The sequence below is a fragment of the Phoxinus phoxinus genome (assembly GCF_949152265.1).
Source record: "Phoxinus phoxinus genome assembly, chromosome: 5".
Classification (NCBI taxonomy): Eukaryota; Metazoa; Chordata; class Actinopteri; order Cypriniformes; family Leuciscidae; genus Phoxinus; species Phoxinus phoxinus.
Genome location: NC_136880.1, coordinates 23,875,556 through 23,900,564, shown reverse-complemented (window position 1 = coordinate 23,900,564; position 25,009 = coordinate 23,875,556). Strand labels below are relative to the sequence as shown.

General features: G+C 41.8%; 1 protein-coding gene across 1 annotated transcript in view; it reads right to left on the bottom strand.

The window, feature by feature from the left end:
- chd7 (chromodomain helicase DNA binding protein 7) overlaps positions 1 to 25,009 on the bottom strand; it is a 72,123-nt gene that overhangs the window by 5,911 nt on the left and 41,203 nt on the right. Inside the window, exons 4-31 of the mRNA XM_079611992.1 lie at positions 21,387 to 21,522; positions 20,943 to 21,065; positions 20,772 to 20,837; positions 19,924 to 19,979; positions 19,478 to 19,592; positions 18,872 to 18,955; positions 18,563 to 18,700; positions 18,314 to 18,435; positions 17,925 to 18,168; positions 13,749 to 13,925; positions 11,088 to 11,231; positions 10,710 to 10,986; positions 10,373 to 10,583; positions 10,039 to 10,234; positions 9,668 to 9,835; positions 9,269 to 9,448; positions 8,952 to 9,062; positions 8,102 to 8,307; positions 6,722 to 6,921; positions 6,467 to 6,626; positions 4,925 to 5,014; positions 4,393 to 4,496; positions 2,914 to 3,043; positions 2,694 to 2,751; positions 2,534 to 2,594; positions 2,106 to 2,442; positions 1,810 to 2,018; positions 336 to 1,121 (exon numbers count right to left, since the gene is read on the bottom strand). Coding sequence (XP_079468118.1) covers positions 336 to 1,121; positions 1,810 to 2,018; positions 2,106 to 2,442; positions 2,534 to 2,594; positions 2,694 to 2,751; positions 2,914 to 3,043; positions 4,393 to 4,496; positions 4,925 to 5,014; positions 6,467 to 6,626; positions 6,722 to 6,921; positions 8,102 to 8,307; positions 8,952 to 9,062; positions 9,269 to 9,448; positions 9,668 to 9,835; positions 10,039 to 10,234; positions 10,373 to 10,583; positions 10,710 to 10,986; positions 11,088 to 11,231; positions 13,749 to 13,925; positions 17,925 to 18,168; positions 18,314 to 18,435; positions 18,563 to 18,700; positions 18,872 to 18,955; positions 19,478 to 19,592; positions 19,924 to 19,979; positions 20,772 to 20,837; positions 20,943 to 21,065; positions 21,387 to 21,522 — 4,889 coding nt within the window. The remainder of the gene's footprint in view (positions 1 to 335; positions 1,122 to 1,809; positions 2,019 to 2,105; positions 2,443 to 2,533; positions 2,595 to 2,693; positions 2,752 to 2,913; positions 3,044 to 4,392; positions 4,497 to 4,924; positions 5,015 to 6,466; positions 6,627 to 6,721; positions 6,922 to 8,101; positions 8,308 to 8,951; positions 9,063 to 9,268; positions 9,449 to 9,667; positions 9,836 to 10,038; positions 10,235 to 10,372; positions 10,584 to 10,709; positions 10,987 to 11,087; positions 11,232 to 13,748; positions 13,926 to 17,924; positions 18,169 to 18,313; positions 18,436 to 18,562; positions 18,701 to 18,871; positions 18,956 to 19,477; positions 19,593 to 19,923; positions 19,980 to 20,771; positions 20,838 to 20,942; positions 21,066 to 21,386; positions 21,523 to 25,009) is intronic.

The following is a 25,009-nucleotide window of genomic DNA, read 5'->3' as shown; positions in this document are numbered from 1 at the left end:
CAAGTGGACTTAATTTGGGGCAGAATAATCTTTGTTCAATTTTCCAACAATTACAATAAGTTTTACAGTTCTGTTTGGTGTCAGTAGAGGCACAGAAACGGCATACTTGAGCTTCAAATTCCCAATAAAATAGGTATTCCTCAAAGTAAAACTACAGAGGATTGAGAGAAATTAGCGTAATCCTACATTTAATAGTAATTTAAATGGAAGCTTGGCCTAAAACTGGTTTAATTTGTTTTTGGAGAATACAAAAATGTGTTGGGCATGTTTCTAGAAATAGAGATGTAATGTAGTTTTAATAGAAAATTAAACATTAAATAATGCCTAATATTCACCCTCAGCTTGTGAAGATTTTTCTGATTTGTCATCCTCATCCATTTTTTCTTCCTCATCTTCTTCAGAGATTTTGTCAATAGGTACTTTAGTCTCAGTGTTCGAGGGAGGCTCACTCTCATCCTCAGCGATTTTATCCTCAGGGGTAGGGAGTGCATCTGTGGACTCCTGATCTATGGGCTTCTCCTCAGCCATACCATCCACAGGACAATCCAGCTCGACCTTGGTCTTAACCTCCATTGCATCTTTCTCCTCCACCTCCATCTCCTCCTCGGGCTCGTGCTTAAGACTCAAATCATTTGCTTCCTTTTCTTCCTTCACTTCCTTTTTAGGAGACAGGGCTTCAGATTTCTCTCCTTTGACCACCTCTGTGTCACTGTTCTCCACTTTGGGCACCATCATATCTCCATGCTCTTCCTTCACCTCATCATCTTTGAGCAGGGTCAGAGGGGTGAGGGGATCAGACATAATGGGCATTTCAGCACCCTTGCCCTGTGTGAACTTTCTATGGGCCTCCAAGAAGCTCAGCTCAGGGTCGTTAAGGATGTGGTAGTCAGTGCGGCTGACACCATGCTTTGAAGCACCTCGAAGAAGGTCTTGATCATGGCGCCCGGGCTCCCACCAGGCAGGGAGGTCGGGACTGGGTTGGCACAGACTCAACCTCTCCTCCAGCAGAGGGTGCGGCAACACCTGCTCCCTGATCCGCCGCAGCAGCTCGATACGATAGAGCGTCCGTGAAGCCCGCTCCTCTGTAATGGGGTCAATGATGAGGGTGGGGTCTGGCAGTTCTGAAAGCAGAAAGATGGTTCAGTTGAATAATCGAAAACGTGAAAATTCTAAATCAAAGCAACATCAAAATGTAAAATGCACGAATAATGCAATTACAGTGCAATAAAAAAAAGGAAACATTCATGGCAGACAACCGATATGGTGATTCTTTATATCTATACTATTTAGCATTAATGGATTAAAAAAAGATTAATTAAATTCTACAAATCAATCTAGGCATCACAATGTTATAATGTCCAGTATGAAGAACATTGAGATAATATTGAACAGTATGAACAATTATTTTTTTTTTTTTAAATATTAAGTATTGAATGATGGCAAATGTAATCTAAATGTAAAAAGGAAAATTAACCAGTTAAATCTACAATATTGAAGGAGCGCAATAAAATAAAAATTCATTTTCGTTTCGTTTTTATCAGCTATCAATATGGTTCCAATATATTGTGCATGTTTCTTCTGGTAGCATGTTTCTTCTAGGGATGAAGATGCATAAATAGAGGGAAATTGAGCTCCTAAAAAGGTAGAGGAAGCAGACTAGGTTAGGGGGCACAAAGAAGAAAATGTTTGGGACTACACAAGCAAAATAAAAAGCAGGAAATCACAAAAAGAAAAGAAAAATCTTTGAACACTTCTATTGCTTTTAGCAATAGCACAAATTCCCACTTTCAAAATACAGGAAAAGTTTACCGGTCTCTGATTTGATCTGCATCCGGCACACACGCTTGCACATAGCCACAAAAGAGTAGTAATATTTTTCCAGGCTCTCATCAGTCTTCTTGTCCAGACGAGCAAAAGCACGGAATTGGGACCAGTCAAAGCACTGTCTGTGCACATCATAAACCACACCGAATGTGGACACCACCCGGTAGAAATCAGCCTCTTCACGCCTTGTCCATCTGGAAAAGAGATATTGATAGTTGGAAATGAGGTGATGCGTGACTAAAGAACTTTTTTTCAAAATGGAACGTCTAGAAGTAGCTCACCTCTGCCGTCGTTCTTTGAAATAAGCTGCTCCATCAGCCAGCAGGGCGGCGCTGTCAGCGATGTAAGGTGATCCCTTGGCCATGAAGGGCCCTCCTTCAGCCATGAAAGCAACTGCTCCCTCTGGAGCATAAGCTCCTCCCTCTGTTACCATGGCAAGGATGTCATCACGTGGGCGGCGCCGGCGCCGGTCAGGTTTGGTCATGGCTTCCTGCCTTAGTTGCTCACGCTTGTGAGTGCGCTGATAGGCCGTGATGAGGCGGCGCAATCGGGCGGTAAGAGCCGAGGCTGGAGGCCAGTACAGATTGCCTGCCTTCCCATTCTCACCAGGCTTAGGACCTGAGGGTGGACAAACAGACGCCGATAGTGAGCACAGAGAAGTAAAAATCAAGTATGATGGGTAACACCTGTTCACTAGGGAAATAGATACCTTCGCCAGCCTCACCATCCATCCCTTCATCTTTATCATCCAGTGGAGAGTTTGTAAAATCCTGTGGACATGGCAAAGAAAAGTTATGAAATGCAATCCAATAACTACTGATTTTAGATAATAGTATAATAGTCAAGACTAATATACTTCGAAAACTCACATCCAGATCATCTTTGAAAGTCATACGGAGTGGCTTGTACTCTGGGTCTTCATCCTCTCTATTGTAAAAAAGAGAAAGGTTTTTAGAGTGGGAGAGAAAACAAAGAAAATCAGCAAAAAATAAAAGCAGGGTGATAGATAAAGAAAGAAGGAGAGAGCAAGAGAAAGAAAGAGCAGGAGGAGTCCCTCTTGCTGGGGCTGTGATTTTGGGCCAAACTTACCCCTCGACACCATCTGCCATCATGTCCGCTCCCCTCTGCTCGGCAGCGATGGCCTTGGCATCAGGCATGCCCACCCTCTCCAGGAAACACAGGGTGGGGTCAGCACGCATTGAGTTATACTTCTCATAGCCTAGCGGAAGAAAAGAGCAGCGGCGAACATAAAAAAACTGCATAATTACAGGGTAAGCTGAGGAGCTATTATTTCCCCTGGTGATGTGAAGGCAAAAAATATATATAAAAAAATACTGGTGTCTCAAATGTAGTTTGACAACAATTATAATAAAAAAATAATTGTAACATTTCTGTTTAAATATAGCAGGTGCCGCAATAATTATATATATATATATATATATATATATATATATATATATAATATATATATAAATAATCAGGCTTAGCTAACACTGTGTGCTGCAATAACCTTAATACAAAAGTGAAATACATTCAAAAACTACCAGAGGATTGAATAAAATAAAATAAAGAGATAGAAACAAAAGGAAAGCCAGAGGAAAATGCCCGTTGAAACTGTCCAAGCAGAACAGATTTGAGCCTGCGGATCCCTACAGTGCACAACAGGGGAGGCGATTGGCAGGCTGGACCCACTTCAGCTGAGCCGCTGATCAGACGGGGCTCAAGCACCCCCTCCCCCGCTAGAACATCACATTTCAATTAGGATTTATGCGGTGACACATTGTTCCTAACTGCCGCCGCGCCCCGAGCCAAACTGTAATCATGAGGGGGTTTATAGGCCATCACTCTTTCCTCTGCAGTCCAGGCCTGCCACCTCTCCTCTCCCCGTTTCCTCCCCAGACCTCCCTACTGAATTGGGATTATGATTAAGAACAGGCAGCCTGTGTTATATACACGCTCCTGTGTGTATGTGTGCGTATGGAGGCCAGCTGAGTTAACGAGGTAGCGCAGCGCACCAGGGGAGACTGGAGAGAGAGCTCTCATTCAGGAAAAAGACCAATCTGAGAGAAGCTTAAAAGCCCCTCACATCAAGATTAATATCAGCGGTGAGAGCAGAAGACACTATTAAATAAAGTGACTATTATTACACTTTATACAATTAAAAGTCAGCAGTTGAGAAACTCCTTTCCATCTCTCTTTTTAAATACTGCTTTTGGCCCCTTTTCCCTTAAAAGATAAATTGTGACAGCTGCGTAGCTTCACAAAAGAAAACAATCACGACCCAAAAAGGGAGTTTAGCAGGCTCTCCCAAAACACTTCTTAACACCGTGGGTCAATGTTAATAAAATGCGCTGAGAGGTGCCTGTTGCCTCTGATAGATTAGATCTCGGCTCTTTCCCCTATCCATTTTCCCAGCCACCCTCAATCTAGTACAGGATCGGCCGTTCGGAAAATATCACCAATCAATGTCTAGGCAATATTATAATAGGTCAACATTAGCAATTATTGTCGCCTGTCACCGCAAAAGCACCAGTCGGAAAGCAGTAGCCGTGAGGAGGCGGCGCTTACCATGCTTATAGACGCCGATGAGGAGGGACTTGTCAGCATCGAGATCCCACCAATCAGTGGGGACGTCAGCGTGGAAGGGTTGTGGGATCCAGATATCCAACTCACTATAAACGAAAGACAAACACAGGAAAGAGTGATTAAAACCAGGAGATGGCCGCAGTGGCATATAATCGAATGAGAGCGGCATTAATGTCTATCTGCAGACATCTGGTAGGAAACGCAAGCATTAGCCACATCTCATTTAGGCCCATTTCTCATCTTGTTTATTTAGGGCCAACTTGATTACGGCCAGAGATCTGAGCTGCTCCCTTATCTCACCCTGTGCACTTGCGAGCCCCTTGCAGTCATTAGAGCTTCAGTCGAGTCCTTGAGATCATCAACATGGCGAGCACGTTTGCACATTATAAATGCATGCACATCTGGGTGGGGGTGTTGTCAGAAAGGGGGAAGAGGAGGAGGAGAAAGTGATGGAGGGAGAGGAAAGATAACAGCAGGCAGGATTCAGTGGAAGGGAATGGAGAGAGATGCCAACCTTGAATCTGTTCCCTCCAGGATTCTGTCTGCCTGGTCTCCGATGACTTCTTGTCGCAGATAGTACAGCATGCGGACCCGCAGCAACACTCTGTCAGAGATAGAGCGAGCAAGAGAGGATAAAAAGGGCAGGAGAGAAAAAAACAGATGAGTTGGGGGTTAATGGAGTGCCACACAGATTGAAAGGAAGGAAAAAGGGACAAAGGAAGGAGAGAAGGCAGAAAACAAAAGAGCGAGTAAGTTTGGCCAGCTCCGAGCTGTGCCAGCAGCAGTAGCAGCGGCAGCAGCAGCTCTTTGGCATGTGCCACGGCTCATCCATCATGCTGCCAGGGCTGATTAGCCACGCTGTGCGGCAGCCTCCACGCCTGACAGATGGCTGCACATAATCACCTCTGTGTGTGCCGCCTTTCACCCGCTTCCAACAGGTCTGCCTGGCACCTGGCCTGGCACCGCGCCGCTGCGCTTGGGGAGCCGCCCGTACGCACCCTCTCCCCCCTCCCCATGCATATGCACTCCAGCACCTTCATCCTCTCGTTTTAATTTCCTTCCTAATGCTGTTAGGGAAGTTGGGGAGGTGCTAACGGGACGCCTCCAAAGTAAAGAGGCAGAAGTTTGCAGTGCGGCGAGCAGATGGTTGGCGGTCTAAGCACCTCGCATTTATCGTCTCGTAACGTTTCCTCAGCTGTTGCTCTGTTCCCCTTCTCTGGATGCACATCAGAGCCAGCAGTGTAAACCTTTTTTTCCTTTCTCTCTCTTTGCTGTCACTGCCTAGCGTTAGGCAGGACACAACAATGCTGGCCTGGCAACAGAAATTATTTATCAAATGAAACCAGAGAGGCCTCAAAAAAACAAAAGACGCAAGCCAGCGACACAGGGCATAATGGACATGTGGGGCAAGAGGCAAAATCATCATGTGCTGCCTGATGAGCTGAACGATAAATTATTGAGTGATCTTAAAATCTTTCATTTTAGTGAAGAAAAAGATTTCTCATGGCCTGTCATTTATTATTTCAGTCATTTGACAGAAACCTTTGCCAGAGAGATGGGGAGAGACTTTTTTTTTTCAGATTCTTTACAGCTGGCCATTTCTTTAACTGACATTCATTAGTCAAAGCTAAACTATGGAGGAGCCAAGCAACTTAATGAAACATCTGCAGCACAAGGAAACTCGCTTTTGGATATGTTAAGCTAATTCACAAGTTTGCTTCAATTACTTTTTCCAAGTTGTTATACTAATACTATATTATACTAATTATACTTGGATGTTAAATTATACAATGTCTCCAAGACCCTCAATGGGGTGACTAATGTTATCACGTTGACCTAGAATTTTTACTACGCAAGTACTTTAAAATGTAATTGGCTATATGTTGCACTTTAGAATAGTGGAAAACAAGTGGGAAATATAATGGATTAAGTATTATAGTATATACACACAACTTTAATTTCACTGATTTTTCCAGGTTTTCCAAGACCATAAACCTGCAAACAGATTTACATTATTTTTTGCTGGAAGTTTCTGTTAAGGTGGGAAAGGACATACTTGTTGCAGTGGTGTTTCAGGTGTCTCTTATAACTATCCTCTTGAAGGAGGATGTCAGGATTACAGTCAGCAAGCCAGTCAGCCTGTGGCATGTGAGTTTGAGCAGCCTGCGGCTTCCCCTTCTTCCCTTTACGGCCCCGGGGCACAGGAGCAGACAGACCTGAAACAACAAAAATCGCATTTAACACATTAAGAAGTAAATGCAAGAGAGCTCACAGAAGAAATAAATGCAATTCCAAGGTTGTAGTGTCCTACCAGAGTGGTTGGTCAGTGTGCGGCTCTGGCCATCCTCGGTAGGGGTTATGAGGTCCCAAATGAAGCTCTTGATGTTCTCGTCTCCACGGTAGTGGAGCAGGCAGTAGGCCAGGAGGGCTCGGCAGATGGTCTCTACGTCTCGCTCCCTTAGCGGACGCTTAAAGCGTCCATGGGACAGGATGTCACCCCAGCGGCCCCAGCTAGGCAAAACAGAAGAGAATTTAGCTGTGTTTAATTTTGGTGACAAAGCTAGTTAAAACAATTCACAAAGTGAATTTTTACTGTCTGGGAAAAAAACCTCAGTGTCAAGGCCATTTAAGAATAGTATTACTAGTATTAGTATTACTAATTTCTCAAACACTGGAGAAGGTCGGACACCACCACTGTCTTGCTGGCATGGTGCATGACCACGAGGAGACCCAATGCCCTTGTTATTTGATGGAGTATTCAAGCACTCTAAGCACAGGCCTAAGGGGCTTTTTGGGAAGAGAGGGGAAAAGGTCTGCTCTGATTTCACAATCCTACACTGCTTATGTATGTGTGTGTGTGTGTGTGTGTGTGTGTGTGTGTGTGTGTGTGTGTGTGTATATATATATATATATATATATATATATATATATATATATATATATATATATATAAAAACACTTCAGAAGAGACAAAGCTCTCTTGACTTGATGGATCTAATTTGCCGTATAGCCCAGGGGTCTAGACGTGTCTGACTGAAAAGGGGGGGAAAAAAAAGATACTGGTCAGACATGGTGCGTGCAGTCAGCCATGATTAGTGCTGAGTGCACTGAGGCCTGGCGCTTAATTAACTGTGCGCGTTAGATAGCGCCGTGTCTGCCACTGCCCCGGGACAAGCAAGCGTGACAAACTCGGCCACTGCACTGGTGGGCTGTGAGCTACCAGATATTCTCATTCCAAATGGAAAACACGACGAGACAAGGGGAATTTGGATGGCGATAAAACAAAGCTGGAAGCTGAATATCCCATCCCATGGCACTGGGATGGACTTCCTGCTAAAGCTGGTTTCTATGATGAGCTACGATTTAGGGAAATGGAAATCTATTGATGAGGGATATGGACTGAAAAAGTTAGATGCCTGCAATAATTTTAACTTGCATGTTTCCATGTGGGAAATTTTTCCCAGTGGGGGTTCTGTGTTGCCCTACATCATGTATAGTTGATTTTGAGCAAAAAGCATCTGCTAAATGCCAACTTATTATAAGGAATGCCTCCAGTGACTGTTTAAGTGCTACACGTTGATACGGCACAATTGTGATCTCAGTAGATTTTCAGGGTAGCATAGTCAGAGAGTACAAAGATGTTAAAACCAACAACAATGCTTAAATATGACAATTTCCAGACTGCACTCACCCATACACCAGAAGGTTCTTCTCCACTCTAAAGCACTCACTGCGGGGGTACCCCTGGGTTCGGTCCTGGGGCCTCCGCGGTTTCTGAACGGGCTTGTCTTCAGAGTCACTCTCAAGTTCTGAATACTCCATCAAATCATCCTCCTTCATAGAACTGTAGTGACGAGTCTGCTTCCGGACCCGAGGAGTGTCAATCACCAGATTATTCTGACAAGAGATATGATCTGGGGTAAGAGCACTCCCTCAAGTGTTTAAGACAGCATAAAAGGATTCTATTCTGTTCAGCAACATGATATAGGTGATTGCTAGATGGCAAAATGGAAGACCTCTAATCATGGACATATACAGAAAATGTGATAAAAGCACTTTTTTTAATGACATAACATGACATTTCTCTGCATGCAGATTAAAGATGCTTAGTGCCTAAAATTCTCCTGAGTGCAAAGAACAGTAGTAATTACAGAAAATGCTTCCCATGGCCAAGTTTAAACAATTTTACCGTTGCTCAATTACAGCTACATTCCACGCATTGTTAGCCTGGGGAAATCAGCCTTATTAATTATGCCAAGATAGCATATTTATGAGGAGTGACACGACCAAGTGCGGTGGAAACTACACAGATTTGAATTCACACCATCTTCAGTTAATTGTCAAATAGGATTATGAATATGATACCTGTCAAAAGCTGCTAATTCATGACCCTAGCATTAACGAAACATTAAATAGTCAGCCTTAAGTGCTCCACACATGACTACACAAGAGCTTAAGATTAGTGCCTTTTTATGCAACATCTTCTGTGAGGCATTTCACAGTACAAGAGATCTCCTTTCCTCCGTTAATTTGCATCTTACCCTGCCATGGATCACATCCAGGTCCAGCTCTGCTTTCTTTGCCCATTTCTGCCAGAAATCTGGGTCCTCCAGAGAAATGTCGGTTCTGTTCCCAGAGGCCACAAAACTTGCCTGGTAGGGGAAAATAAATTAATGTAAATGGGGAGATCAGACACTTACCCTTTAGGCTGCACTATTTTAAGAGCACTATATAATGGGTAGTAAGCATATATACTTGTAATTACACAATAACATTGATGTGTGGGTATTTCTTTTAAATTAATATCACAAATGTCTCAGCCATGGCAAAAAAGGAGAAAGATTGTAAATGTCATCACCTTGGCAAATGTTGAGCCTTTGCCTTCTGATTCAATGGTAATGGTCTGTGTGCGTCTCTGCAAAATCTGATCAATGTCTTCTTCACAGAACTTGGATCCCTCATCCTCTTCATCCATTAGAGCTCCATAAGCTCCTTTACGTAGGAGGTCCTCTACCTCCTTTTTAGAGAGCTGCTGAACCTGAAAAATGAGAGAAAAAAGAAAAACAAATAATCAACTGCACAAAATACAGATCTCAATAAATCTACTGTTTTCATCTTGGGTATTTTATGGAATAGACTAATTTAGGTAGACTGTAAAAAAGAAAATCATTCTCATCAGTATGTTTGATTAATAAACCATCTGGAATATTGTTTCAGTGAAACACCACAAGATGGTGGCGCTGTGTGCAGTTCATACCCCGTTGGCAGCATTCTCCCTCCCGCTCATGGACTGAAGCACCGCCTTGTCCAGTCCTAACTTCAGACTGGCCTTGTCAAACATTTCTCTTTCGTAGGAGTTTCTGGTGATCAGCCGGTAAATCTTCACAGCCTTGCTCTGTCCTATCCTGTGGCATCGAGCCTGTGCCTGAAGGCAACAGCACAAAATGGTTACACAAACACCACCTCTAAAGACTTGCACACACATCCTAGAAAACTGCTAAGGTTGCATAATGTGATAGAGCACTTCCAGCTGAGTTACTAGTTGGAATGCAGCTTTGGAAGATTCTTTGGAAAATAAATGGCTTCAAATGAGGGTCCACCACATTTTCACTTGCATACTATGCTTACCTGTAAGTCATTCTGAGGGTTCCAGTCGGAGTCAAATATAATGCACGTGTCAGCTGCAGTTAAGTTAATACCCAAGCCTCCAGCCCTGGTGCATAGCAGGAACACAAAACGGTCAGATTCTGGTCGTGAGAAGCGGTCAATAGCAGCCTGGCGCAGATTTCCTCGAACTCTGCCATCTATACGCTCATATGGATACCTAGATTGCAGGAAATTAAGTATATATTAACTATACATTTTTATTGGTTGATGCATTTTTTGACTTGAGATTTCACATTAAATTAAAAAGTGTTTCTCTCTCAATTTATTGGCAGTGGTGTAGGCTCAGACATCCTACCGTCTCTGGATGAGGTAGTCCTCCAGGATGTCCAGACAGCGCACCATCTGGGAAAAGATGAGCACACGGTGACCCCCAGCCTTCAGTTTGGGGAGCAGCTTGTCGATCAGCACCAGTTTTCCTGCAGCCTGGACCATGGCCTGGAGGTGGAACTCTGGGTAATCTAAGGGGTGATTCTCCCTGAACTCCTCCATTATCTTCTCCTCAGCTCCTACAGACAGAGAAAATAATGAAATTTAAGTCTGGCTAACTGGAGAAATGGTTATTCAAACACCATTAGCAAATAAAACTATTAAAATTTTGCATGTAGAGTTTCACATCTGATATTGTTGCTCACCATTGATGAGGTAGGGGTGATTACAGCACTTTCTCAGCTCCATCATGGTGTTCAGCAAGTTGGGAACACTGGATCCTCCTCCACCTCCGCTGCCACCTACTCCACTCTTGGAAAGGAAGGCAAAGTTCTTCTCCAAGATGGCACGGTAGTATTTCTTCTGCACATTGGTCAGTTCCACTTCAATGATGGTCTCCTCTTTCGGTGCAAGATTCTTCTCTACATCCTCTTTCAGTCGGCGCAGCATCATGGGCTTCAGAATGCCCTGCAATTTTTGCACCTGAAACAAGGATATTCCATCCATTAGAAAACATCCAGGCATCTCTGAAACGTTTCACACACACTAAGTACAGTGGATTAAAAAGTGCTGATATTCCATACCTGCTCTTCTGTTTTAAGATCCCCAAACTCCAGCATGAAGGTGGACTCTGAAGGAAATCTTTCTGGCTCCAGGAAATTAAGGAGACTGAAGAGCTCCTCGACTGTGTTTTGCAGTGGGGTCCCAGTCAGCAGGACTTTGTGTTCCTATGGAAGAGAGAGTCTTGTTAAGTGACAAACAAGAATGAACTCTTTCAAAGTCCTTTCACCCGGTTAACTAATAAGGGTGCTCCAATCAGGGTTTCTGGGGCCGATCACTGATTACGATCAAAGGAAGCAGTATTTGCCGATACTGATCACCTAAATAAATAATACTACATGATAAATAGAAGTCTTCAAATAGACCCAGTGGGGTTAGTTAGAAATTCTTAATGAATTCAAGTATAAAAAATTAAGCAATAAGAACGCCTCATGAATTGACAACTGTTTATTGGCAAGCAACATATTCTATTCCCCTTAAAGGGGATTAGGAACAACTTGGAGCTTAACAAATATAGCATTCCTGTGAAATAAATAATAAAAACAGAACAGTCCAACAGAAAGTTATCAAATGTAAATCAACCGCATTGTCTTCACTGTATAAATTAAACCTGCTGTTTTTTTGTTGTTTTTTTTACATTGAAACAGGTGGCAGTAGGTTTTTCGGGCTGCTATCACTAAGACCGAATGCACAGATCCAATATACTGTTACATATGCGACCCGTTTCCCGTTTATATTCATTTAAGACAAAACCAACTGTGTTTAAGCAAATACTCACCAAGCCGGGCATTTTGACATATTTCTGTATGTATCTGACCATTTAGGCACGAACCAGAAGCCCAAAGTATACTTTGCTTGTCCATGTTCCACTCAGTCTCGGTGCACACACACAGAAAGTCACATGGAGAACAGCATCTCTTTTACAGCTTAATGCAGTTTTAATAACTATTATTGACAATCACTAATCTAGCTGATTTGGACGTTAAGTTTTGGCTTTTAGGGATGAACCAATAGCAATACTGTGAAGGAAAGAAATGCATTGAGATCGCACAGCTCTTGCAAAGGCGTTGCAAATTAATTGTCCTTTTCAGACAGGTAAAACTGCTAGACTGGTTAATGCAGTGAAGCAATTTTAGCTGTGCATAGAAAACATTTCTCAAATTTTGCGTCATCTGATCGGCCTTTATAGAGACCACCGATCAAACTATATAAAGCTGTTACCGGCCAATAACGATCGTGCCTAATCAATTGGAGCACCCTTATTTACCAATGTATTTTCATCACCTTGTGAATACTAAAGGATATTAAAAATTCAAATTCAGATTGTTTTATTAACGCATTCAGACCAACTTTTTAAAAACTCACAAAACAGACAAACACGTTTACTTACTGGAGTGGGATTTTTCTCCATCTCTGGTAATATAGCAATCATGATTAGGGCAGCACAATATAACGTTTTAGCATTAATATTGCGATGTGCATATCCGCATGCACGTATAGGGATATTAGTTGATCATTTCGATTCGGAACGCATGCGATTGCGTTATGTGTAATATCCCTCATTTGTCTTGAAATGATAGCAGCCTATTATACCTGCAGCTGTTTGTTAACCCAATGTTAATCAAACAACAAAAGAGAAAGAGAAAATCACTTTTATATCTTTAACACTGCTAAATTGTATTAATTACATTATATTTCATTTATTCAGGTAAGACTATAGTCTTATTTTACATTTGATTATTCAATAACTGAATACAATATTACTGAATACAGTTAGACTTGCCTGAAAAACAAAGCACTAATTTCATTTGTGATGACGACAGCTTGCAGGATAAGTGTGCCGCATAACCAAGCAGCCCAGACCAAAAAAAGTTACGTGCACCCGATTATGTGCCTATTTTACACAACCAGTTACATTTTTATAGCACAACTTGTATCCCAATTGGGACATCCAAAACAACAACAAAATTACACTTTAGTTTTTTAAATGAAAGAAAAATAGTTATAGATAATAGGGGGGCGGATCAAGTCACATGACAGCTTATGACATAACAGTCAAGATAAAAATAGATTTATCATTATTAAAGTTATAACAGTTATAAAAGTCAAGAGCAGTGAGTGATGTTTTCTGTTGTTTGATAAACAATGACACAGATAGCAGCAGGAATATTAAGCGACTGTCCCTTTAAGACTGAATGCACGGATGCAATATACTGGTACACATGCGTTTTCTTTCACAACTGTTTACAAGAATATATTCGCCAAGAGGGGAATTGACAATTGTCATAATTTTGTCTGTATAAGCACAAAAGAAGCAAAATAACTCTGTGCACTACAGATGTGTCTGCACAGAAAACTTTTCACACAGTGCTCATGTACCGAAATAATTTATCTTTTGTCTTTTTGAGCTTGAATGCTTAAATTGGAAATGACAAAAAGAAAGTGTCTATTCAAAAAAAAGAAAAAGTATTGATTTTTTTTTTTACACGTTGCAACGATCTTATCGTTAGTAATTTGATCGATGTATTGATCCATAATGTATTGTTTCACCACTAATATTTACAGGTTTTCAGCACCATGGGAACTCTGCATCTAGTAAAAATGAAAGCTATAGCTGTATTTACAGCAGGTTCTTTTCAGAAAAAATATATGTGTTTTTTTTAGGTGGAAGTGGAAGCACTAACCATGTCCATCATCTTTAGGCCCTCAAGCAGCTTGCAGTTCCTGTTCTTGAGTCTATGAGCCTCATCAATGATCACACAGCGCCACGGCACACTCCGTAGCTCGGGGCAGTCTGTCAGAATCATCTCAAATGTGGTGATGATTGCATGGAATTTGTAGGCTCCCTTTATTACACGACCCTGCAGGAAAAGAGATTTTGGTTACGTTGAAGGGCTCTTGAATGCAAAACTTTATGTATAGAGTCCAGCAAAAATCTTGTGAAACATTAGCATCAATAACTTAAATCAAGGCACCCTTTGAAAAAAAAAAAAAAAGTGGCACCCTAGTGTTGTCATGATACTACTTTGATACATTGAAATGTATCGATTTCCAATACCACATGGAAGCGCCAACTGTCATATAGATATTTTTCATATTAATATATTTTTTTGTCCATCAATTGAAAGTATAGGAATCAGTCATTTCTTCAGAAGAGATCACTTTATATGATGACATTTAATTAAGGCTTTTATTTATGGAGCTTATATTATGACAAAATGATTTGAATTTGAATTGTGTAAATCTGAATTATTTGCAAGTGTAATCTAACAAAATTGAATTTTAGGTGGTAGTTTAAATAGTTCTGAATTTGAATTTTTTTAAACGAATATTGAACATTTGAAATTTAACAAATTGAAATGTTTTTTATGGCTGAATTTTATAGACATGTATTTTCAAACAGTAATATTCAGTTTTAAAAAATTCAGATTCAAGTTTTCAAGATGAAGAAATTCAGAACTTCAAATTCAGTTTTCTAAAATTCAATGTCAAAAATTCAAGTTCAAAAATTCAGATCTGACAGAAAGTAGGTCACAGGTCATCCACAGGGAAGAGTAGATGATCTCAGAAAAGTCGAACAGAGCATTTTGGCCAATTGGGGACTGCGGAAGTTTTCCAGCGCGAACGTGGTGGTGGTTCAAGAGGTTGCCACTCTCTGACTCTTGTCATGAATCGCCCGGAGGTCTATTACATGTACGACGCAGTCTAGACCGGACGCGAACGGTGCGACGCGACCCGTGAAATCCCCAACAGCACACGGATTCCCCATCCTATTTCTGACCTAGTCCCAGCTCTTTGCAACAGTCGCTTCAAGCTGTGTTGCGTCGCGCCGCTCGCGTCCTGTCTGTGTAACTGAGGTCTAGACAAGGTGGCGTTCTAATCAATTTTACACAAAATGTAGGCTACTTTAAAACAAACACCAGAGACCGCTTAGACAAATGTCCCACGTGCTGAGAACGCTAACCTAACATATAAACACAAAATCATTCATGTTTAAGAATCTTAACGTTACCTCCGGGCGATTCATGACAAGAGTGGACATTCTAAAACGCTTACGTGAAAACCGCTTAACGTGGCTTACTGTACGAAGATAGTGATATTAAAGGACCAAACTCAGTACAAATCATATTAATAAACCATACTTTGTATAAAAAATCAGATGAGCCCAGAATACCTACGCAACGCGTTTAATTGTGCGTTAAGCATTTCCTTACCATAGAAAACCGTTATAAGAAAACGCTTAACGTGGCTTACTGTACAAAGACAGTGATATAAGGACCGTACACATCATATTAATAAACCATACATGTATAAAAAATCAGATGAGCCCAGAATATGAACGCAATGCGTTTAATTACGCGTTAAGCATGTTCTTACCATAGAAAACCGTTATAAGAAAACACTTAACGTGGCTTAATAAACCTTAAACCTGATTTGTTATACATAGTAGGCAGGCCTATGGTTTATTAAGGACCATTTAAGGTTTATTAAGCCACGTTAAGCGTTTTCTTATAACGGTTTTCTATGATTAGAACATGCTTAATTAAATGCGTTGCGTTCATATTCTGGGCTCATCTGATTTTTTATACAAAGTGGTTTATTAATATGATTTGTACTGGTCCTTTAATATCACTGTCTTCGTACAGTAAGCCACGTTAAGCGTTTTCATATCGGTTTTCTATTAAGGAATTTGCTTAACGCGTAATGAAACGCGTTGCGTTCATATTCTGGGCTCATCTGATTTTTTATAGGCCTACATGGTTTATTATTATGATGCGTAGGCTACTGAGTTTGGTCCTTGTCTTTGTACAGTAGCCTAAGCCACGTTAAGCGTTTTCTTATAGGTTTTCTATGGTAAGGAAATGCTTAACGCGTTGCGTTCATATTCTGGGCTCATCTGATTTTTTATACATAGTATGGTTTATTAATATGATGTGTACGGTCCTTATATCACTGTCTTTGTACAGTGTGCCACGTTAAGCGTTTTCTTATAACGGTTTTCTATGGTAAGGAAATGCTTAACGCACAATTAAACGCGTTGCGTAGGTATTCTGGGCTCATCTGATTTTTTTATACAAAGTATTGTTTATTAATATGATTTGTACTGAGTTTGGTCCTTTAATATCACTATCTTCGTACAGTAAGCCACGTTAAGCGGTTTTCACGTAAGCGTTTTAGAATGTCCACTCTTGTCATGAATCGCCCGGAGGTAACGTTAAGATTCTTAAACATGAATGATTTTGTGTTTATATGTTAGGTTAGCGTTCTCAGCACGTGGGACATTTGTCTAAGCGGTCTCTGGTGTTTGTTTTAAAGTAGCCTACATTTTGTGTAAAATTGATTAGAACGCCACCTTGTCTAGACCTCAGTTACACAGACAGGACGCGAGCGGCGCGACGCAACACAGCTTGAAGCGACTGTTGCAAAGAGCTGGGACAAGGTCAGAAATAGGATGGGGAATCCGTGTGCTGTTGGGGATTTCACGGGTCGCGTCGCACCGTTCGCGTCCGGTCTAGACTGCGTCGTACATGTAATAGACCTCCGGGCGATTCATGACAAGAGTCAGAGAGTGGCAACCTCTTGAACCACCACCACGTTCGCGCTGGAAAACTTCCGCAGTCCCCAATTGGCCAAAATGCTCTGTTCGACTTTTCTGAGATCATCTACTCTTCCCTGTGGATGACCTGTGACCTACTTTCTGTCAGATCTGAATTTTTGAACTTGAATTTTTGACATTGAATTTTAGAAAACTGAATTTGAAGTTCTGAATTTCTTCATCTTGAAAACTTGAATCTGAATTTTTTAAAACTGAATATTACTGTTTGAAAATACATGTCTATAAAATTCAGCCATAAAAAACATTTCAATTTGTTAAATTTCAAATGTTCAATATTCGTTTAAAAAAATTCAAATTCAGAACTATTTAAACTACCACCTAAAATTCAATTTTGTTAGATTACACTTGCAAATAATTCAGATTTACACAATTCAAATTCAAATCATTTTGTCATAATATAAGCTCCATATTTATTCATATATAAACATTGCTCAGTTACCATTGCAAATCTCACCTAAATGTTTGCTCAGTGTATTTGTGTTTTTAGAATTGGCATTATTATTACCTGTCTAACAGGTAGGAAATGTACAGAAATTTAATAAAGTTATCAAACACAGTCTTCTTCCTCCCTTGAGGATATTCAACACAATGGACATTTTGGCATAACTGTGTGTTATTTGTTCAAGCGCGAAAGTAGTCAATTCTGGTGCGCGTCTTTCTGTGCATCCCGTGTGTGACAGGACATTCACAGGCAGCGCGTTCTTTTGTCTTTTCACGCTTGCATGGCTTAAAAGCATTTGCATGTAGAAGAACGTGATCATATAATGTAACGCTAGCCAAAAGATGACTGGATGCTGCGTTAATTTAACTGTTTTAAATCTTTTTTTACGCGTTAAACTGAAAAACATTAGATCGCATGTATTATCGTTGACAGCACGGACATAACCGATGTGTTTATATGAATACGCAGCAAGACAGAAGTTGTGACAATACTTTCGTGTGATTTGACCGAGAGCGCAACAAGCCATGAAAAAGAGGCAGCTGTATGTGTACGCAAATCATGCGAAAACTTACAATTAGCATTTTTATTATACATTTTTGTGCGTTATTTGTTGTTAGAGACATCCGAGATTGATGGTACATAACTTATTTTTTTATACATATTTTAGCAATTTTAAAATGTTTGATGAAGTTTTTACACTGCACCCCTGAACTCCCCAGAAGGCACCCCAGATGGGAAATGCTGACTTAAATTATATAAAATAATTTATGCATATCAAATGACAAAAAAAGCATTATGTACCTGTGTGTCTCTGTAGTACATCTCATAAGCCTGAATAGTCTTTCGGCTTGCCTGGCTACCATGATAGACCACTACGTTTAGCTCAGTCCATGTCCTGAACTCCCTCTCCCAGTTTGGAATGGTGGAAAGAGGAGCAATCACCAAGTAAGGACCGTGGATTCCCTTCAGGTATATCTCATAGAGGAATGTGATGGACTGGATTGTTTTGCCAAGGCCCATTTCATCAGCTAAAATGCAGTTTCGTCTGAGAACAGAAACAAAAAAAATTTGCACATTTTCATGCAGGGGCAGCAATTCATGACATCCCTGCAATTAAATAGCTTGAAAAATGCACTTCAGTCCATGCGAGTAAGCAGTGCAGTTGGACGGCTGGGTAATTGTATACATACGTGTTGTACCAGTTGAAGAGCAGCCAGTTGACTCCCTCCAGCTGGTATTCCCTGAGCGCATTGCCGTTTTGATATTCTCTGGAACTCTCGGATTTCTGCCAGTCACTGGTAGGAGGTCGCTCCTGTTTCAAATAAAACAATTCCCGTTAGTGGTTTCCATGCAACCGCAAGAACGTGGCCCTCTCTCCTCACTAGCTCAGCACTCCAAAGTAAAAATAAAGAGAAGGCTAGAGGACTGCCAGCTCTTACCACGCGCTTTGGCTCTGGCTCACGTGCCATCACTCTCTCGAACTCCTCAATCTTCCCTTGGTCAATGTCAGCTTTTAACTCCCACGTGCTGTCCTCGTAAGGCAAGGAGCACCACTTTACCAGGTACAAAGTAACAAGCTGCAGGAACACACATCAACACAACAGTTTTCCAAAAGAGGGTTCTCACATCTTTCTAAAATTTCTGGGGGTGGCTCTCGTAAGAGCTTTAATCAAGGTTATCCATGTTGTTTGTAAAGACAGATGGTTTAAGAACGATTGAAGCGAATGGATGAGAGAGACAAGTCATACCTCTCCATTTTCATCCGTGCTTTCAGATACATCCAGAACCCTGTCCACCTCCACATAATCTGGGTTGAAGGGCTCATCATCAATCTGTCAATAAGAATGTGATTGATTGGTTAGTTGGAGCACTGCAGAATGGCGGTTTCACTGCCGCTTGAGCCACAACTATTATGAGACTTTAAATGAGAATTTATCAGGTGGAATAATTTCAAAGCTTTCTGATGTGGGTGGCATAAATCTCTCTGGGAAAACCCCACCTGGTTTTGATAGAGTGAAAAGCCCTTTCGAATGTTAGTGTGGAGTTGCACACCAGAAATGAAAGTCTCAGCATTCGTTTCAATGCAACTGCTTGAATTACTTTAACTTGTGAACTGAAATAAGCATGTGAAGGGAGATTGCATGCAACTGAGATAAGGGCTAGTAGCGAGGCGTTTTATTGCCTTAGCATGCATGAGATTGTTCGAAAAGCCACTATTATACCACCACAATACACCACTGTTGAGCATACATACTGCCACCATTATCAGTGAGGGCCATAAAATGAAGGGGGGGGGGGGGGGGGGGACACGACAAAATGGTGGATGGCAAGGAAAATGGAGGGCTGATGCTAACCTCACTAAGGAAGTTACTGAGGGCTTGCTTGGCCTTGAACCTCTTAACCTTCTGCTGGATTCTCTTATCCTTCTCCAGCTCTTCGATGTCTGCCCAGCGACAATGCAGGTAGGAGCTGAAGAAAAAAAAATACAATAAAGTCACAGGTGAACTATCATTAAAAAATTAACATGTCAGATAAACAAGACTGAGCAGAGTTACATAGGAGCACAGTAACAAATCGTGTTCCTAAACGATGATTTAACAGGTGTATTGACCGGTGATGATGCATTTGCAAGAGTAGTTTTATACATAGTTGAAAAAATCTGATAACTAATTTTAATGTAGCTTTTATGCACTATTTGGCAAATTAATTTCATTACTGTTTAACTGTAATTATTCTCCAATTACCTTTATTATGCAAGAAAGTCACATTAGATGGAAGGCATGCTAGATCAGATACTTACAAGCCTTTGAATTTGACATAAAACTCCTCAACTTCCACCTCTTCACCAGATGACAACTGTAACATAAGCAGCAGGAATATTTGGTGATCAACACATGTGTTTGTAAACAGTTTGGAGCCTTTAAATCACTAGTGTGCATAATTTCCACCCATTACAGTCACAAGTGTAACTAATTTCCTGTGACAAACAACTCTGTGTTTTAGCATTGCTCTCAACTGTAATGCCCCAGGACAAAAGCAGTATGACAACAAAGACTGGGGGTTGGGGGTGGGGAGAGATAGAGCAGTCGTCCTCCTATTCTCTTTCTCCAGCTAGTAGTACGCTGTGTGGCTGAGTCATGAATCACTTCAGCTCTTCTACCACACACAGCCCCATTCACAGGGAGCTGACCCAGGGCCTGGCTTCCTGCCAAAACCACAGCGCTACGGCAGACGCCAAACCTACCATTTCCTCGGGCGGGAGCCCATTTGCAGCTGCGCTACTAAAAGCCATGCACGGCATATTATTTTTGGCCAAGCTTTGTTTTGTGGAGCGGTTTCAAAGAAGTAACGTTGCACGCTGCCACGGCCTGCATCTAAGGGTCTGAGATTAAACGCGCTGAGAGACCGTTTATTCTTACATAGCTTCATCTCAAAACCTCACACAGGCTTTGCTCTGAACCGGCCACGGCCTTTACTGGATTAATACAACTACTGTCAGGCCGAAGACAATATCAGCCCACTCAGGCATCTTCCTGACCATCACAGTCTGGGGCAAGATTTGAGACAGCTATTAGGTGTAATCTGCCCTTATCCAGCAGACAGCAGCGGTTAAAGCTCATGTGAGAGGCTTTTGGTGGCTCAGCTCACCTCTTTCTTTCCAATGCGCAATCCCATGATCTTCTCCACCACAGGGCCCTCTGCATCTGGCAACTCCTACAGCACACACAGGAATGAAGGACACAGAGTCAGCGTGAGAACATCCATCATGCATAACAAACAGTGGGTTACATGAGCAGTTTTCCAACTTATGATGCTGACCTGCTGCTCAGACGTTGTTGGAGACTTTGGTCCTGGGGAATCATCTCCATCATCATCAGAAATTTTGAACTCCAGGTCCTCAGTATAGCGTTTCCTCTTGACCTGCCGGCTAGATCGCCTCTTCTGTAGTCAATATACACAAAAAAGTTACACAAATGGCAAAAAAAAAAAAAAAAAATCAAGTTTTTAATCTGATAAAGATTAGCACTAAACCGAATAAAAACAGATGTGACCATGTTTGTGTACGAAGATGTACTGTCACTTGTATTAAGTAGGATAAAGGTACCATTTTATCAGCATTATCTTGTCAATCTTTAGGTATCGGTTTTAGCCACAGAAAAACCCATATCGACCACTAGCAAAGGCGGCATTCAAAAAAAATATTTTTTGACAATAAGAACTTTCTTTTTTATTACCCAAAGTGAAAACTTTAATGATGTTTACCTGAACGCCATCATCTTCCTCCTCCTCTGGTGAATGTGGCGGTGTTTTCTCCCCATCAGATGTGACTGAGGGCTCTCTCTTGCGCTTTGCCTCTTTCTTGGTGCTGTTACTGGACTCGAAGTCAGATTTTTTTGCACTGTGGGTGAACAGGGACGTTTGGTAATATAACAGTCAAACCAATAAACCACAGATTTGTCTGGGTCAAAGTCAAACCATCACACTGAGAAGTTTTAGTAAATCAAAACCATAGCACACAACTGTTCATACCAGTCCCAGAACTAAGTTTAATGCTTTATATATAATTTTGTTTATGAAATCTTCTTTTAGCTTCAACAGTTAAATTAAATTAAATAGTAAATAGACAAATAAACGTTTAAAAGTAGTTTCAATTAAGATGAGATGTACAATTTCAGAATAAACGACATGTATAATTGTACAATAATTTGAAAATTGCAGTTTAAATAAGTTTTATATGGAGTTTAACATCACACACTGCTATTACAATGTCATGTGAACCTGTATGAGCAACTTTAATGCAAGAAATAAAAAGAAAATGATCTCAGGCTGTCCACAGTACTTGTATTTTTTTCTTTAGTTCTTTTTATATTTGTACCTTGCGTTCACACAGGAGGGAAAGGACCGTAAAGCATTATCCTTTTTTAACCTGGTCTGTCTAAGTTCAGTTTCAGACATAGAAAAGAGGGAATGAGAGAGGAAAGACAAGAACTAGTTAAATCCACTTCCAGTTTAGAGTCGTACTCTCTTCCCTGCCACAGATTACACAATGCCCTAGAGGCTCTTGCGCTCTCTCGCTCTGGGGCCCCCTCTCTCTTTTCATTCGCACGCCAAGAGCAATCAAATCGCCCTGGTAACCGGCGGTCACATGACCCGCACCTGTTCCTCTGGCTGGACGCCACTGGCTAAAGCCATCTGCTTGCCTCAGTTAGAGTCTCTCTCTCCAACACTTATTCAAGCACCTGCAGCCGCACCGCACTGTGGCTTTGGGTTTCATACTGTCACTGCTCAGCAAACACAGCCAGAAATAAGGAGAAAAAAAAGGCACATACAAAAGGAAGAAAGAAAAAAGGGACAGGAGGGGAAAGAAAAAAGGAACAGGAGGGGGAAAAAAAAGCCACGAGGGCAGGAAGAACACTCAGTTTAGGGGGAGGGATGACAGGCTTCCTTTCGATGGCTGACCTTTATGAACCATAAAAGGCAAAGAGCTGCTATAGGACATACACTGAAGATCCAGTTGAACGGGCCAGCGGGGTGGGCCAAGGCGAGTGTAGTATTTGAGATGAACGGGCAGAGAGAGAGGGGCTAATTGGCATTAGTAGGGGGAGGATGCAGGCCCTGCTGCAGGTTTATACGAGCTCTAGAGCTGACACTCAGGAGGAGGAGAGAGGGCCAGGGGGTTAATGGGACACCTGCCGCCGCCAGTGAGATGACTCATCTTCTGCTGGACCCCCGCACGGTGCGCTCTCTAACAGCAGCTGCTCTCACGCACACATAACTGTTTACCCTCAACAGCTCTTTTGCAGTGTCGCACAGGCGCAAACGTAAACACACGTACATAAACAAGGAGATAAAAACGCAGAGAACGAACATGCTACGACAAGTTAACAACTGCAAATAAAAACGGGCATCTGTGTCCTTCAAAGGAAGCAGGCTAATTAGGAACCACCAGACAAAACAAGGTCAATTTAAAAAAAAAAGGGGGGGAGGGGGGGTGCAGGACCCAAACACGCCCTGTTAGTCAAGAGTGCTAGCAAGTTGAATCAATGGAGGTGGTGCAATTAAAATCACGCTAAAACGTGCCTGAATTAGCGGAAGGGAAATGCCTGAGAGTGCCGGATTGTGAGGGAGAACGTGTGGAAAGAGGATGTGAGTGGGTGAGTTGAGATATGTGAGAGAAGGAACACAAACTGTGCAGTGGAATGGAAGGAAAGATAGGGAGGGCTAGAATGAGACTCGGCAGAAGGATTGCGAGTGTGTGATAATAGGTGGAAAAGGACAGTGTACGCATGCAAGAGTGTGTGAAAGTGTTAGGGGCCCAGTCGAGGAGAAACACAGGAAGAGAGTCGGGGGAAGCAACAGTGTCGTGTCTTGTGCTCTCAGAGCAAGGTCACCCATGCTGTGAAGCCATTCAATTCCGCGGCATCATTGAGAAGGCTGGTTTATTACTAAGAGTGCAACTGTGCACAAAACAAAACACTTTCTGCGTTACTCAGACTTGTGTTTTGTTGTACCTCTGCGAAAACAAAGCAACATACATCTCATGGTAGTTAAATTGCCAAGAGACTTTTCAAGCTACTTTTTGAGCCTTTAAAAAAAAAAGAAAAGTAGTAATTTCAACGTCTTTCATGTGCATAGCGTGGGGGCTGGCTCTTTGTTTTAAATGAGGGAGGCTTTGATGGGAGTGGGTAACACCGGCGATGTGAGTCTTCACTCTTGCTTGTCTCCCCAGAGGCTGTGCATTTATCATTCGGCACACTTCTCTAATCCATTCACCGCACTGCCTCACTCGCTCTTTTGAGGCAGTGGCCTGTCTGATCACCAAAGCAGCAAACCCAAGAATTCACAGGAACTGAAAACTCCCAAGCTCTGGTGGGACAGGCTTGCCAGTCTTAGATAAAATAAACTGAAAGGACAAATTTGGATGCTTGGTCCTTTCCTTCTGTTGTGCCATCCACCTCTGCACTTTGTATTTGAGGTTCAGTCACAGAATTCAAGTTTTTTTCCCCACTGGAGCCTAGGGTGCGGGATGACAATGTGGAGCACTTGTTTCAGGACAAATAAGCAGGCAGGCTGACAAAAAAGTGATGTAGACTTGCGAGCAAACAGGCATGCTGGTCCCGCAAGCAAAGAGCTTTGAGTACACACATTGCAGCACTTCCTATGCAACCGCGACTGTTGTGGTTTTTGTATGCGAGCACACAGGATGTAGCTAAGATAATATGCGAAAAAAAAAAAGACTGCTTAGACATGAGATGAAAAATCAAAGGGCCGACGGAACTGCCCACCCAGGTTAGGTGGTTATATAGTTAGAAAAAAACCCCACCAACTAAAATGGGGGCTTTGCAGTAGTTGCTTGGGAACCTGCCAATAAATTGAAGGTGAGAGGTGTGTATTTGCAATGCAAAACAGTCTTCTCGCGGGGGGAAAGAGCCACATGCAATGCAGCAATGAGGAGGGATCTTTCTGAAGTGTTTGATGGCTGTGTGTGTATATGGAAAACAAACCTGGGTACACAGACTCTCACATTTTACTCTGGGTGCGGCCTGAGAATGACTATTTATAGTTGTACTTTCTTTGTCAGATAAGAACACCAACAGATACAAGGCCAAGACTTAATGTCCAACTAAGTTTCCTGTACTCCACTTGCATGATCGAAACTAGAAACTAAACAAGGAAAACATTAAAAGAGCTTATAAAGACAGGCAATAAACAAATGGAGATGGGGGAAGGGAAATGAATGACATACTCTCATCAAATGTGAGATGTGCTATATGTAGCCCACTTTTGAGAAATGGGGCCACAGTTTAAAAACTATCCACAGGGACTCACCAATGCCACACATCCAGTACTGTAGCAGATTTGGTCAAATTCAGGCCGGCATGATT